The following is a 12,990-nucleotide window of genomic DNA, read 5'->3' on the forward strand; positions in this document are numbered from 1 at the left end:
CCACCATGCCCAGCCAGGCATGGGTTTTTAACTCTGGCTCTGTGACCTTACATACATTATAGAGTTTATAATCTCAGTTTTCTCATCTGCGAAATGGGAATAACAACAGTACCTACCCTAACAAAGTCACAGAGATAATTAAATGAAGGAATACATGTAAAATGCTCAGCACTGTACCTGACATAATAGAAGCTAACTCTGAATGCTTACTATTTTTTTCTTCTAACTAGTTCACATTTTTGAATTTCTGGTATTACTACTATAAGCAGAAAAAGAGCCCTAAAGCATAGTTTTCTTTATAAACTTATAGATTAAGCATGGCCTCTGCTATTACCCATATTATTTTGCTAAAATTGCTGTAAGATAACATCTAGGTTAGATCAGAAAGACTTCCTAGGAGCAACAACTATTAAGCCACAGATTAATTTGCTAATGGTATATATAGATGGTCCAAGGCTAGACGTGGTGGCTCATGCTTATAATCCCAGCTCTTTGGGAGATAGTGGGAAGATCACCTGAGGCCTGGAGTTGGAGACCAGCCTGGGAAACATTGCAAGGCCTCAGCTCTACAAATAATAATAATAATAATAAAATAGCCAGACACGGCGGCACATGCTTGTGCTCCCATCTACTTGGGAGGCTGAGGTGGGAGAATCACTTGAGCCTGGGAGTTTGAGGCTGCAGTGAGCTGTGATCGCACCACTGCACTCTAGCCTGGGTGACAGCACAATATACTGTCTCAAAAAAAAAAGAAAAAAGAAAAAGATGACCCAAAGCAGAGTAGGAATCATCAAAAAGAAGACCCCTATCTATTTTAGAAGCAAGAATAATTAAGCTTCCAGGCAGGAGGACTGACAAAATCCAAGGGTCTTTCCAGCTCAGTAGAGATCAACTTTGAGGACAGGTCTAAGATAATGGACAAAGGGTACTGTGGCAAAAGTAACTACACAGAAATCTGCAGCTATGTGAACTAGGGGAAGCAAGTTTGACAACTTTGTAGTTTAATTTCCTTTTTTTGTATCGATGAGGACCCAGAGAGAAGAAGCAGTTTGTTAATTAGCAGTGCCATGCCCTTGACCATATCTTTTCCCCTCCTGTTTTCTCTAGAAGATTCTACCTGTTTTAAATTATCGGCCAAAAACACAATGTACACACAGCAGAAGCCAAGTTGGGTGACAATAAGGAAGAAGCTCACGATATGCCTGGAAGGAAGAAGAGAGGGAAAAAGAAAACTTATCATAAAATAAATCAATTTGTCAGTTTCATTTCTTGCCATTCTGCCCTCTGTCCCCAGCAGTTGGTGGCCCTGTACCAGCACATGTGGTCCTTCCACCACAATCAACAATGGGGCAAAGAGGTGAGGTAACAAGGGTTCTTTTTTAAAAATAGTTTTTAAACACCCTCACACTCTCAGCTCAGTAAGTGGTAAAATGCTTCCTGGTCACAAGCCTCCCCCCATACCTGGCTTGGTGGCATTCCTCATCACTGATACTAATTAATGTAGTGCAGCAGGCACAATGTTTTTATTAGCTACCATTCGGATTTGAAATTTTTTTTACCATGTGCCAGACACTATGCTGGGCACTGAGAATACACAGACAAATAACATACAGTCCCTTCTTCTTGTGGTTTATGACTAATGGATTAAGTGGACAAAAATTCTTATTATATGGCATTAAGGGCCATAGTGAAAAGGGCACTTCATCCAAATTATGGGCAGACAGGAACCCTTATTAGAAAGCCCTATATCTAAGAGAGAGCCCCTGGGGAAAGGGAAGAAAGAGAGTTGGGGATGAAAGAGGGAGGGAGAAAGAAAGAGGGAAGAAGAAAGAAAGAGAGAGGAAGAGGAGAAAAGGAGGAGAGAGAGAGAGGAAGAAGGAGAGGGAGAAAGGAGGAGAAGGAGAAGGAAGAAAAGGAGGAAGAGGAAGAAGAAGAAGAAAAGAAGAGGACGAAGAAGGAGGAGGAGGAGGAGGAGGAAGAAAAAGAAAGAAGAAAGAAGAAGAAGAGGAGGAGGAGGAAGAAAAAGAAAGAAGAAAGAAGAAGAAGAAGAGGAGGAGGAGGAGGAAAGGGAAGAAAGAGGAGGAAGAGAAGAAGTGAGGAAAAGCATCTCCACAGAGGGAGGAGGCAGTTTCTCCAGCTGCCGTGTGGTGAGTCCATTAGAGGGGCAAGACTGATGGTAGGTGAAATAGATAGGAGATTGTTTCAATAAGAGGTGAAAGTTGGCAGCAGCCTGGACAGATATATGACCCTTCAGATGAAAGAACTGAAGCATTTCAAGACATAACTAGGGATCTATAATTTACACAACATGGTAATTCCCCACATCTTGGGGGAAAAGGGAAAGGAGATAGTCTAGGGTGATTTATGGACTTTTGGCTTGGACAACAAAATGAACTGGGAGACTCAGAAGAAAGAAGTTTTAGGAAAAGGGGAAGAAATGACAAATTCAGAATCTGAATAATTGAGCTTGAGGTTTCTATAGAAGACATTTGGGACACAACTAGATATTAGGGTCTGGAACTGTTGTGTTGTAGCAGTGGATAAAGCCTTGCAAAGACAGAGCAGTGTTAGAAAGTGTGCAGAACGAGAAGAGGAGAAGGCAGTGTTCAAACTCTGGAGAACATCAACATTTAATAGAAACAAAAAAGGCTACAGCAAATGTAAAGGAGTGGCTAGAAAGGTCGGAGGGAAACTAGGGGGAAAGAGGTTTGATAGTAGCCAAGTGGGGAGAGAGTGTTGAAAGAAGAGAACGGTCAATTGTGCCCATTACTGCTGAAAGGTTCTCTAGGGCAAAAAAGATTCATCCAGAAGGTCTTTAGGACATTGCTTGAAAGAACTTCAGTAGAATTATAAGGACAGCAAAGCCAGGTGGTCCGTGAAAGGGCTGTAGATGGGATGTAAGGCAACAAAGTCAGAGTGGTCCAGTGTTGATGGCACCCGTTTGCTCATTACTGTACATCCATTGTCTAAAGCAGTTTGTGACACATTGTAGGTAGTTAATAGACATTTGTTGAATAATATATTGAATGTAAGATAGGATGATGGCTACAATGGTAAGGTTCACCAAGTTTTATTATTTTATTATTTGCTTTATTATTTTTAAGATGGAGATACACGAACACATTAAATGCTGAGAGGAAGAGCCCATACTGAAGGAATTCCAGTTATAGGAGAGGCAGTAATTCATGAAACAAGGTCTCTAAATGGAGCAGGGAAATCTTTATATGCCCAACAATGAGTAGAAGGATTTGAGGGTCTGCATCAGGCAAGTCTCTTTTTGGGTCACACAATTGGGAAAATTCTGGTCATTATCCAGTAGTCTTCCTTGTCTGTCTACAGACTGAAGTTATGGATTACTCTTGTTAGTATGGGCATTGAGTGAAGGGCGGTGCCAGGCCCATGATACTACACAGATTATCTGCCACAGGCAGGGGCACACCGTGAGTACTGCAGCAGTTTAGAAAACACAGTCAAAAGAGACTTTGACAGTCTAGATGGTGCTCAACAAGAGGAGAGAGGCAGGGTGGGGAAAGGTCTGAAACAAAGGCAAAGGAGTCGATTTAGTCCCAAGTACCAGACGACAAAGGGTGTTGAACTGCTCTGTGTTACCCCTGAGAGCTAAAAGCTGGGATTTTTCAGGGAGGATGACTTCCTACAGCTCAACAAGCTGTTCTTAAAATCTTGGTCTTTTCCTCTGTTTTCTTCTCACTATATAACCTCTCCCTAAGAGAGCTGGCTTCAAGGCTGATGACTTCAATTCTGGATAGGTGCATGAAGATAGGCTTAAAGCCACACATCCCCACTGGACATCTCCACTTGAATGTTTCTCAGGCACCTCAAATTCAACTTGTCCAAAATAAAGTCATCAGACATCTGAGTCAGCCTTGACTCTTCCTCGTCTCCTCATCCCAGAATCCAGTTCATGACCAAGTCAACTCTTCTTCATCCCACTGCCACCAGCTTGGTCAGGCCACCATTGTGACCTGGCTGAACACCGTCAACAGCCTCCTCAGGGGTCTGACTCAATCTGCTCTTGCTCCCTTACAATCTGTTTTTCTCACAGAAGCCAGACAGAACTTTAGACAATACAAATATGACGACTTCCCTGATTAAAACTCTCCAATGGCTTCCTGGATGCTTTTAAGAAATGAACAAATAGTCTTTGTTTCAGAGGCTCTAAAATGTACCACTTGATTGGGCGCCTGGCTCCTTCTCAGTTCCACCTCCCTGGCTCTGCCCTCAAGCTACCTGGTCCCATTGTACCTTGAAGCTGTCACCTATACCTTCTTGCTTCAGGGGCCTTCACTCCCTCTCTTTCTTCTTCAGGGCCCATCCTCCAGGCCCCTGTCCACCTTCCCCGAGGTGATTCCTCATTCTTCAGGACTCCTTCCTACAGAACTCATCTCACCTGTTTCATCCTAGAAAGCCCTCCTCTTCCCTCAAGACAACACACATCTCCTAACCTGTCTGGTGGCAACCAGCACTTCTTTCCTTCATTGTACATATCCAAACGGCTATTAAATAACCCTATTATAGGCTGTCTAGTGTCTGCCTTTCCCACAGGACTATGGGTTCTGTGAGGGCAAAGCCTTGTTTTTCTTGGTCCCTGTGGCATTTCTAGGGCCATAACAGTAACTGGATAAACGTGGTTTAATAAAAGAGTGAATAACATTAAACCTGCATAGCGAAGGAATGAGCACCCTGTCACTGGAGATATACAAGAAGTGGGGCTGGATCAGGGATGTTGCCAATGAACCCCTTCCATGTATAACACAGAAGTGCCAAACCATCCACCTTTCCAGGGAAGAAGTCATCCCTGATAGCAGCACTTTTTCCTCCTGTGTCCTACCCCACTGCAGGCAAAGCAAGAACAAGTTACCTTCCCCAGTGAGCGTGATTCTGGAGCCAGGTGCTGGGGTTGGCTTCTAGTCCATGCATCACCGTGTCCCCATAGTCCATAAAGGGCTTGTTAAGCCTGCAGGAGAGAGTGCACAGGCAGTTTCCAGGAGATAGTTTAGTCTAAAATCACGTGGTCAAAAGTCAGGAGACAAAGAACAAGGCAGGACACTGCTAAAGAGCAGAAAGAACACAGGGGCAGAGACCTCAGGCTTTGACACTCAGCAGTAATTCCTCAGTGGCTTGTTTTTTTAACCTGTTAAATGAGGCAGAGACTACCCAGCAAGAGTATAATGTACACCTTTAATGGGGATGGAAGTTTTCAAATCATGATCCTCATGACAATTCTCTGCATAGTTTATGCCCAATTTCCAGAGGAGCCAACAAGATTAGCGTAATGACCTGACTGAGATCTCCTAAGCAGCCACGTAGCAGAGCCTCACCTGAGCTCCCTGCCCCTGAATGCTCTTCTCTCTTTCTTGGCCTCATTGGAGAAAACTAAGAAGTAAGCTTTTGTTATGCATAGGATGTTTCTGGGCTGTCCCTGAAAACCACGTACCAAAGGAATTGACACAAGGAGGCTGTTCTCACCTCTTACAGAAGCGCTGGGCACACTTGACCAAGATGTGCATACAGTGGCAGGCGACGAACCCCATCACCAGAAGACTGAGTGGACCCATCTGGAGGAAGGGGAGGCAAGGGGTGAGGGAGGAGAGAAGGTAATGCATTTTTAAAGTATACCGCGAGGTGGGACTGGTAGTGCGGATATCATGCTGGACTCAAAGGACTCTCTAGCACACCAGGTTAAAGCCCTCTTGTAGCAGCAACAGCTATTCTTTCAAATATGACCTCAAGTAGTATTACAATAAAGCATATAAAACCATTACAATGGGGTATACTGATGAACGTAGGGGACACAGAATCCTGACTATGTGTGCCCTTTGTGGCCCCCGAAACATCCCCGAGGAGACCTGGTGCTCTATAGAGCATATTGGGAAAACTGGGCATAGTCCAATCCTTGCATTCTACAAGAGAGGAAACTAAGGTCCAGAGAGCAGGCAAATGACTTACCAAGGGTAGTAAAGTCTGTGGGAGAGCCAGAACTCAAACCCAGGCTAGATGGCTAGACTCTAGCCCCGCCCCAAGCTGCCTCCTGGAAACACTGCTCCCCACAGGTTGCTAAACTGCTAGAGCCTCTCCTATCATTTCCCTTCCACAACTGACCATAAATGAAGGCCCCACCTATGGCACCTTTCTTACCAGGATGCCCGCATTCTTCACAGCCAAGGGTAGTCCCAGGATCCCTGTGCCCATGTTGCCTTTCACCAGGTGAACCAAGGCCTGGAACCCTCTAAAGGAGAGGAAGGGGATGTGAAGCTATGGGTATGTGGAGGTGAAAAGATCCAGCAGTCATTCCCTCGCAGTGTGCCAGCACCTGACAGGCGGGCTCCTAGCCATCGCTCAGTGCATGTGTCCTTGCCTGGAACATCTGGGTCTCCTGCAGGCTCACCAACCATCCCAGTTTGTGCAGAGCTGTCCTGGTTTTAGCAGCTAACACTCAATATATGCTGCAACACTTACTACATGAGACACTGTGCTAGGTGCTTTAAATGAGTATTATTTCATTTAATCTTCTTGTCAAGGCTCTGATGAAGATATAATTGTCATCTTGCAGGTGAAGAAACTGAGGCACAGAGATTTGTTAATGACATATCCAGGATATATCGGGGAGCCAAGATCTGAGCACAGGGCTCCTTTGGAGTCCCTGTTCTTCACCCCACTTCTGCTGAGCTGCCTCCCAGAGATAGACCCAGACAGCATAAGTAAAGAAACAACCCCATTTCATAACTGAGAAAATAGAGGCTCAGAGAGGGACAGAAACTCGCTCAATGTTATAAAACAAGTAGTAGAGACAGGCTCGAACTCAGAGAAAAGGGGAAAGGGCAGAGAGAAAGAAGAAATGATTGTGACTTCTGAATAGGTCAGATGACTGGGCCCCCAGGTGGGGTCTGGCGGGGCATAATCATTCAGAGATTGAGCTCCAGAGGGGTTTCTTTACTCAGCCCAGGGCATCAAGACGGGAGAATGCATGCTTCCCCTCCCCCAAAGAAACTCAGACCCTTCCTTTAAGACAGATGTGAAGGTTGGCCCAGAGGGCAAGGTCTAAACCATCAGGAGAAAAAATGTTCCAGGGAGGTACCTTCTCTATTAGTGAATTACAAAACAACCTATTTCTTTCCTTCCTTCCTTCCTTTCTTTCCTTCTTTCTTCCTTCCTTCCTTTCTTCTTTCTTTCTTTCCTTCCTTCCTTCCTTCCTTCCTTCCTTCCTTCCTTCCTTTCTTCCTTCCTTCCTTCCTTCCTTCCTTCCTTCCTTCCTTCCTTCCTTCTTCCTTCCTTCCTTCCTTCTTTCTCTTTCTTTCTTTCTTTCTTTCTTTCTTTCTTTCTTTCTTTCTTTCTTTCTTTCTTTCTTTCTTTCTTTCTTTCTTCTTTCTTTCTTCTTTCGAGATGGAGTCTCACTCTTGTTGCCCAAATGGAGTGCAATGGCGCGATCTCAGCTCACCGAAACCTCCACCTCCAGGGTTAAAGTGATTCTCCTGCCTCAGCCTACCAAGCAGCTGGGATTACAGGCACAGACAATCATGCCTGGCTAATTTTCTGTATTTTTAGTAGAGATGGGGTTTTACCATGTTGGTCAGGCTGGTCTCAAACTCCTGACCTCGTGATCCGCCTGCCTTGGCCTCCCAAAGTGCTGGGATTGCAGGTGTGAGCCACTGCACCCAGCCAAAACAACCTATTTCTACATGTCTTTGAACCTGGACCCCTGGACCAGGTTAAGTCAAGGGAAGCCTGGGGTCTACACGTGCAACTTTAGAAACCTCGGGCGGGGCACGGTGGCTCACACCTGTAATGCCAGCATTTTGGGAGGCCAAGATGGGCAGATTGCCTGAGGTCAGGAGTTTGAGACCAGCCTGGTCAAAATGGTGAAACCCTGTTTCTACTAAAAATACAAAAATTCGCTGGGTGTGGTGGTGCATGCTTGTAGTCCCAGCTACTCAGGAGGCTGAGGCAGAAGAATTGCTTGAACCTTGGAGGCGGAGGTTGCAGTGAGCAGAAATCATGGCACTGCACTCCACTCCAGCTTGGGCCACAGAGCAAGACTCTGTCTCAAAAAGAAAAAGAAAAAAGAAACCTTGGAAATTCCCCATGAGAGCCTTCTGGTTAGGAGACTTATTCTTTGTAAAGCAGCAGAGGTACTCTGGAAGGATCCCGGTCTCTAGGATTTGAGAAACCAGGGATGAAACCTCAAGGCCACGACTTAACTAGCTGTGTCATCTTGGGCAATGTGTTCAACTTTCTTGGCCCTCTGTAAATGTCAGGAGTGATGCTATTTTTAAAAGATGCTATTTTAAAAGAATCTATGGGCAGAGGCTCAGGAAGCTAGAGGGTTTAGAGCTTTATATTAAATATCTAAACCCTCTAGCTTCCTGAGCCTCTGTCCACAGATTCATCAAGGGTTAAAGAGAACAATCAAGAGAGAAGGGGGGTGGAGAGTCCCCACATGCCTTTCTCCTTGTGGGTGTCAACATCGCTGACTGAGCACTACACCCTACTCACCAGGCCAGCGATAGGCTTGTTTCGCAACTAGGAGAGGGTCAGCAGGTTACTTTGGAAACTTCTAACTAAAGGACTTAGGAAATCAGAATTTAACTCTGGGCCACTCAATCAATCTGAAAACGTAGTGTGGGAAGTCATGCAAAGCCCCGAACTGGGAGTCGGGAGACGTGGGCTCCAATCCTAACTCCTTTCTCTGGTCAGCTTGGACTGTCGTCTTGTTCACAGCAGCCAGCACTTACAGACACTGTCTGGGGGATTTCTGCTCAAATCTCCCAGGAGGAGGGAACTATCGTTGGCAGAGGAGAAACTGGGCACAGAGAAGTTTCATCACTTGCTCAAGATGATAAGAAGCTAAGTGGGAATTCCAGCCCGGTGAGCTGACCCCATAGTTGCCACACTTACACAGCCCATTATTTGGCTTCTGTCCAAGCCACGAGTTTCCCTCTGGCTCTCACTTGCTTTATTCCTTTGATCCTTAAGTTGCTGAAATTGCCACCAAACCTTGTATCAGTTCAGGACACAATAGATAGGTGGTTCCCTCAAGGCCTCTGACTGAAAAAGGCCTCTGCTTAAGAGTGGCTGGCCCCAGCATATAGACAGCTCACTCTCAGGATCACTAATACCCAGCAACTCCCAGGACTAGCCCTGGGGCCACAGCATGGGCGGCAGGGCCAGTCATTGTGTCTATCTCTAAATTGTCCTGCTGGATGGCTGTGGGGAGGGGCTTTGCCTTCCCCTTACAGTTCCCCCCAAAAAAGCACATTCTCTGATTTTGTTTCCGTGCATCCTCCTTTAGTTCACGCAGCCACCTGTTTTGCCTATCAGAAAACTGAGACTTAGAGAAGGAGCCGAGCCACTGAACTCAGGGGCTTCTGATTCTTTGGCCGGTGCTCTTTCTACCATGCTAGCCGTGCAAAAACTTTCTTCTTACAGCAGCAGAAGCTCTTCACCACCACGCCCCACACCTTTTTTTCCTAAGTGAACTAGTGAGTCTCGTTGGGTGGTGGGGTCAGGTGTGGGGAAGGGAGCTGCAGCCAGTAGCTTGGCTTCTTTCTTTTTTGTTTTGAAAGCCTTGTGAATAACTCCCACTCCCTACCCTCTGGAAAATGGAAAAAACTAGCACCTTCCACAAAGTGTGCTCTTTAGTGTCATCTGCACTTCTCCATTGAAGTAGGGGCCAGGCTTACTGCAGGAAAGAGGTGGGGGGAGGCAAAACTTAGAGGAGAAGGTGGATGCTGAGCTTAAAACCACAGTGGCCTCACTGACCACTAAGAAATTAGGGATTCTACCTCTCTCCCCAACATTAACATCGCTGGCCAGGAACAAAAATGTGACTTTAGGGCCAGCACTGAATTCTAGCCCCTATCCTGCCAATGACTCAGTGTGTGGACCAGGGTAACTGAACCTCAATTTCCCCATCTGTACCCATTGGGGGCTGGATCACTATGTCCCTAAGGGCTTTATGCTCGCCCCTTTAAGTTCTCAGTTTGACTCAGCCTGAGACTATACCTTTTGCAACCTGGGCTTCTCATCTGCACAGTGGATTTAGGGTCAGACACACCCACCTCAGGGTTTTTGCCAATGCAAGCTTCAGGCTGGAGAGCAGAAATAGGGATGGCAGAAAACAGCACTCACGTTATGCCTTTGGTCTTCTTCGAGCCTGGTGACTCTGAAGGACTTTCATCCAAGAATGTAGAGTCTTTGTTCTCCAACTTCTTGGCACTTTCAGGAGGCGACATAATGTCCAGTTTGATGGCAACAGCTCCCTGGGGACCCTCGGTACTTTTTGTCACAGACATGACTGCTTAAGAAACAGGAGGTCAGGGCGACAAAGAGGTCTGCTCTGGAAGGAGGAAAGCAGGAAGGTGTCTAGTGTAGGTGTACACTCCAGCACAGTGGTGTGTGCCTGGACTGGCTCTGGCCAAGCTGGAAAGAGGCCCCGCCCACCTCCCTGGAGGGCACCTCCCTCTGCCTGGAGAAGCCAGTGGAAGAGGACTCCTAGGAGGACGAGGAGAGAAAGGAGGGATTTGGAAAAGTCATCACCCATCCTTATTGGTATTATTTAATAATAATAATGATAATAACTATTATACTGATAATTTTCATAACAAATATTTATTAGGCACTTTCCTAAGGGATAAACAATCCTCTAAGTGTTTCATCTACATTTTCTCATTTAATCCTATCAATTAAATAAGGAAAAAAAATGAGGTTTCTTGAAGTAAAGGGATCTGCCCGAAGTCAGATAGCTAGAAAGTGACAGAGTTGGGACTAAGCCCAATTTGTCAAGCTTTTCAATCAGTAACCTATTTCTGCCTCCAAGAAAATACTTACAAATCTGTCTCCTTTTACCCATCTCAGGGTAGAAGTTTCCATATTTCACTGGCTCCACAATCTACTGTAAGACATCCCTTCTGGGAGCCCCCCATTCTTAAATTGGAACAGAAAAAAGGACAGTTACTCTCTCATCTCTAATAGATTCTTAGCTTTTGTGAGGTTCCATGGAGTGAGTAAAGGGTGTTCTTCTGGAAATGGGGAAGAGGCTGGGATTGTATGACTCCCAGCCACATTTTGCTGGGCAAGACCCTGGCGCCAGGAGGTGGTGAGATTTGCCTAAGGTCACACATGACACTTTGGATAGAACTCTGCAGCTAAAGACGGTCTTGGGCGTTTCTCTAGTATCCCACTCTCTGTCATTATCTCTGCTTCAGTGCAGAACAGGCCAAAATTTCCTCCTCTCTCAAAATTATAGCCTTTGACTCAAGCCATACCACTCTCTTCTCTATCATCTCATCCCCAAAACTAACATTTCTTAAGGGCTTACTACATGCCACGAGCTTTGCTTAGCTAGTGTCACTGCTAACTGGTAGCATCCAAGACAGATTTGTCAGGCCCCTCCCTTACATGGGGCTCTTTCCAAGGCCCTGTATGCAATTTTGAATGTACAATTGTGTATTGCTTTTTACTTAAAGAGGTCCTCCTTACCACTACCTCCCCCTTCTCAATGGGATAAGCTTCAAGTTCCACAAAGCCTGGCTAACTCTCTGGGTAGCTTTGTTTGTTTTTACAGATGTGGAAATTGAGGCTCAGAGAGGTCAAGAATAACTTGCTGGAGGTCACAGCCAGAACTTGGTAGATCTGAACTCCCTGCTCGCCAGAATTTTTTTTTTTTTTTGTCTGAAGCCTACAGCTTTGACTACTGTACTACCTACCCTGAAAATTTCTTTTCCTGAATCAACTGAAACACTTGTTGTGATTTGAGAAGTGTTATTCTCTTGTCTGGCACCATTACATGGCAGTATTCGTGGTCTGTGAAGTAGCAGGCTGCATCCGTGACCTGCTCGTTCACAGCCTGAAATTCCACAATTTAAATTTATAATCTCAGATTTGAAGTCACAGGTGGAGCTCTGTGTTCCTGCTAGAGCATGATCAGTAAATAAGATTGCCGAGGAGCTTGCTATGTTTAGACATGAGCTAGTTCTTGCCTTCCTCTCCAGATTGTGAGAAGAACTCTGATTTACCTTCAGACCTTTTGGAAAGGGGTGGCTGGAATATCGGTGTTTGGTTGGAGCTCTTCCCAGGCATCGTCAGTGAAAAGAAAGCCTATAGGTTGGGACTCGAGACCCTAACTCATTGCACCACCTGCCAGCAGGTAAGAGATCGTCTCCCAGGGTGGAGATATCCAAAATAAGCCCTTCTAGCACGTGTGGCCCAGGCACCTGAAGCCCTGGGTTCCACGGTGGCTCTAACCGTGAAGCTGTGGCAACCCTTGGAAAGATATTGTTCCCCTTTGAGCTCCAGTTTCCCCTGTGAGATGGATACTAGTTTGCTGATGACTTTCAAAAGCATGAGGACCCCTAGGGCTTGGGTGGGGTGTTCGGTAATGCTGAGTCACAGGCCGGCTTTTCTTGAGTGGGGCAGGCAACCTGTGAAAGGACAGTCTGCCCACTGGACAGCTCCAAAAAGGGTGGAGCAAATGGGATGTAAATAATGATAATAATCTCCTATGATCCTTTAGAGTAAACACAGAGCCTTGTTCCTTTCATGGCTTTATGGCAGTTTTGAAAAGGTGTGTATCAAAGCATCTGAAGAGATAATACAGAACAGAGACTCAGACTTGTTGAAGCAAAATAGAATCTGTGCTGTGGTATTTTTCACCAAGTTCCTTAGGTGATTCCGATACAGGCTGAAGTTTGAGTTCACTGTCTATGGAGTGGGAATAATTGCTTCCTTTTTAATAGATTAGAGGACCAAGGCAGAGAGCTGGGAAATGATTTGCCTGAGGTCATATAATGTGGTAGAAATGATCACTAGTACTCTTTTGGGCTAGAAGTCGGAGACTCCAGAGACAGAATGAAACCTCTACCCAGATGAAAATTCATCACCCTATCCTCGCTCCCCCAGGTAACTCCTCATAGTCTGTGGCTGATGACTGTGACTCCTCTTACCCCCACGTAAATAATAATGATAATAGCGACT

The 12,990-nt window shown here is 45.6% G+C and overlaps 1 protein-coding gene across 3 annotated transcripts in view; it reads right to left on the reverse strand.

The window, feature by feature from the left end:
- SLC36A2 (solute carrier family 36 member 2) overlaps window positions 1-10,408 on the reverse strand; it is a 40,598-nt gene extending 30,190 nt beyond the window's left edge. For all 3 annotated transcript variants that reach the window (XM_002744403.7, XM_078363358.1, XM_017969027.4), the window contains exons 1-5: window positions 10,147-10,408; window positions 6,157-6,247; window positions 5,488-5,576; window positions 4,880-4,975; window positions 1,118-1,202 (exon numbers count right to left, since the gene is read on the reverse strand). In XM_002744403.7, coding sequence (XP_002744449.1) covers window positions 1,118-1,202; window positions 4,880-4,975; window positions 5,488-5,576; window positions 6,157-6,247; window positions 10,147-10,310 — 525 coding nt within the window. In that variant the 5' untranslated portion in view covers window positions 10,311-10,408. The remainder of the gene's footprint in view (window positions 1-1,117; window positions 1,203-4,879; window positions 4,976-5,487; window positions 5,577-6,156; window positions 6,248-10,146) is intronic.
- Window positions 10,409-12,990: the final 2,582 nt, after the last annotated feature.

The sequence above is a fragment of the Callithrix jacchus genome, chromosome 2 (assembly GCF_049354715.1).
Source record: "Callithrix jacchus isolate 240 chromosome 2, calJac240_pri, whole genome shotgun sequence".
In the NCBI taxonomy this organism is placed as follows: domain Eukaryota; kingdom Metazoa; phylum Chordata; class Mammalia; order Primates; family Cebidae; genus Callithrix; species Callithrix jacchus.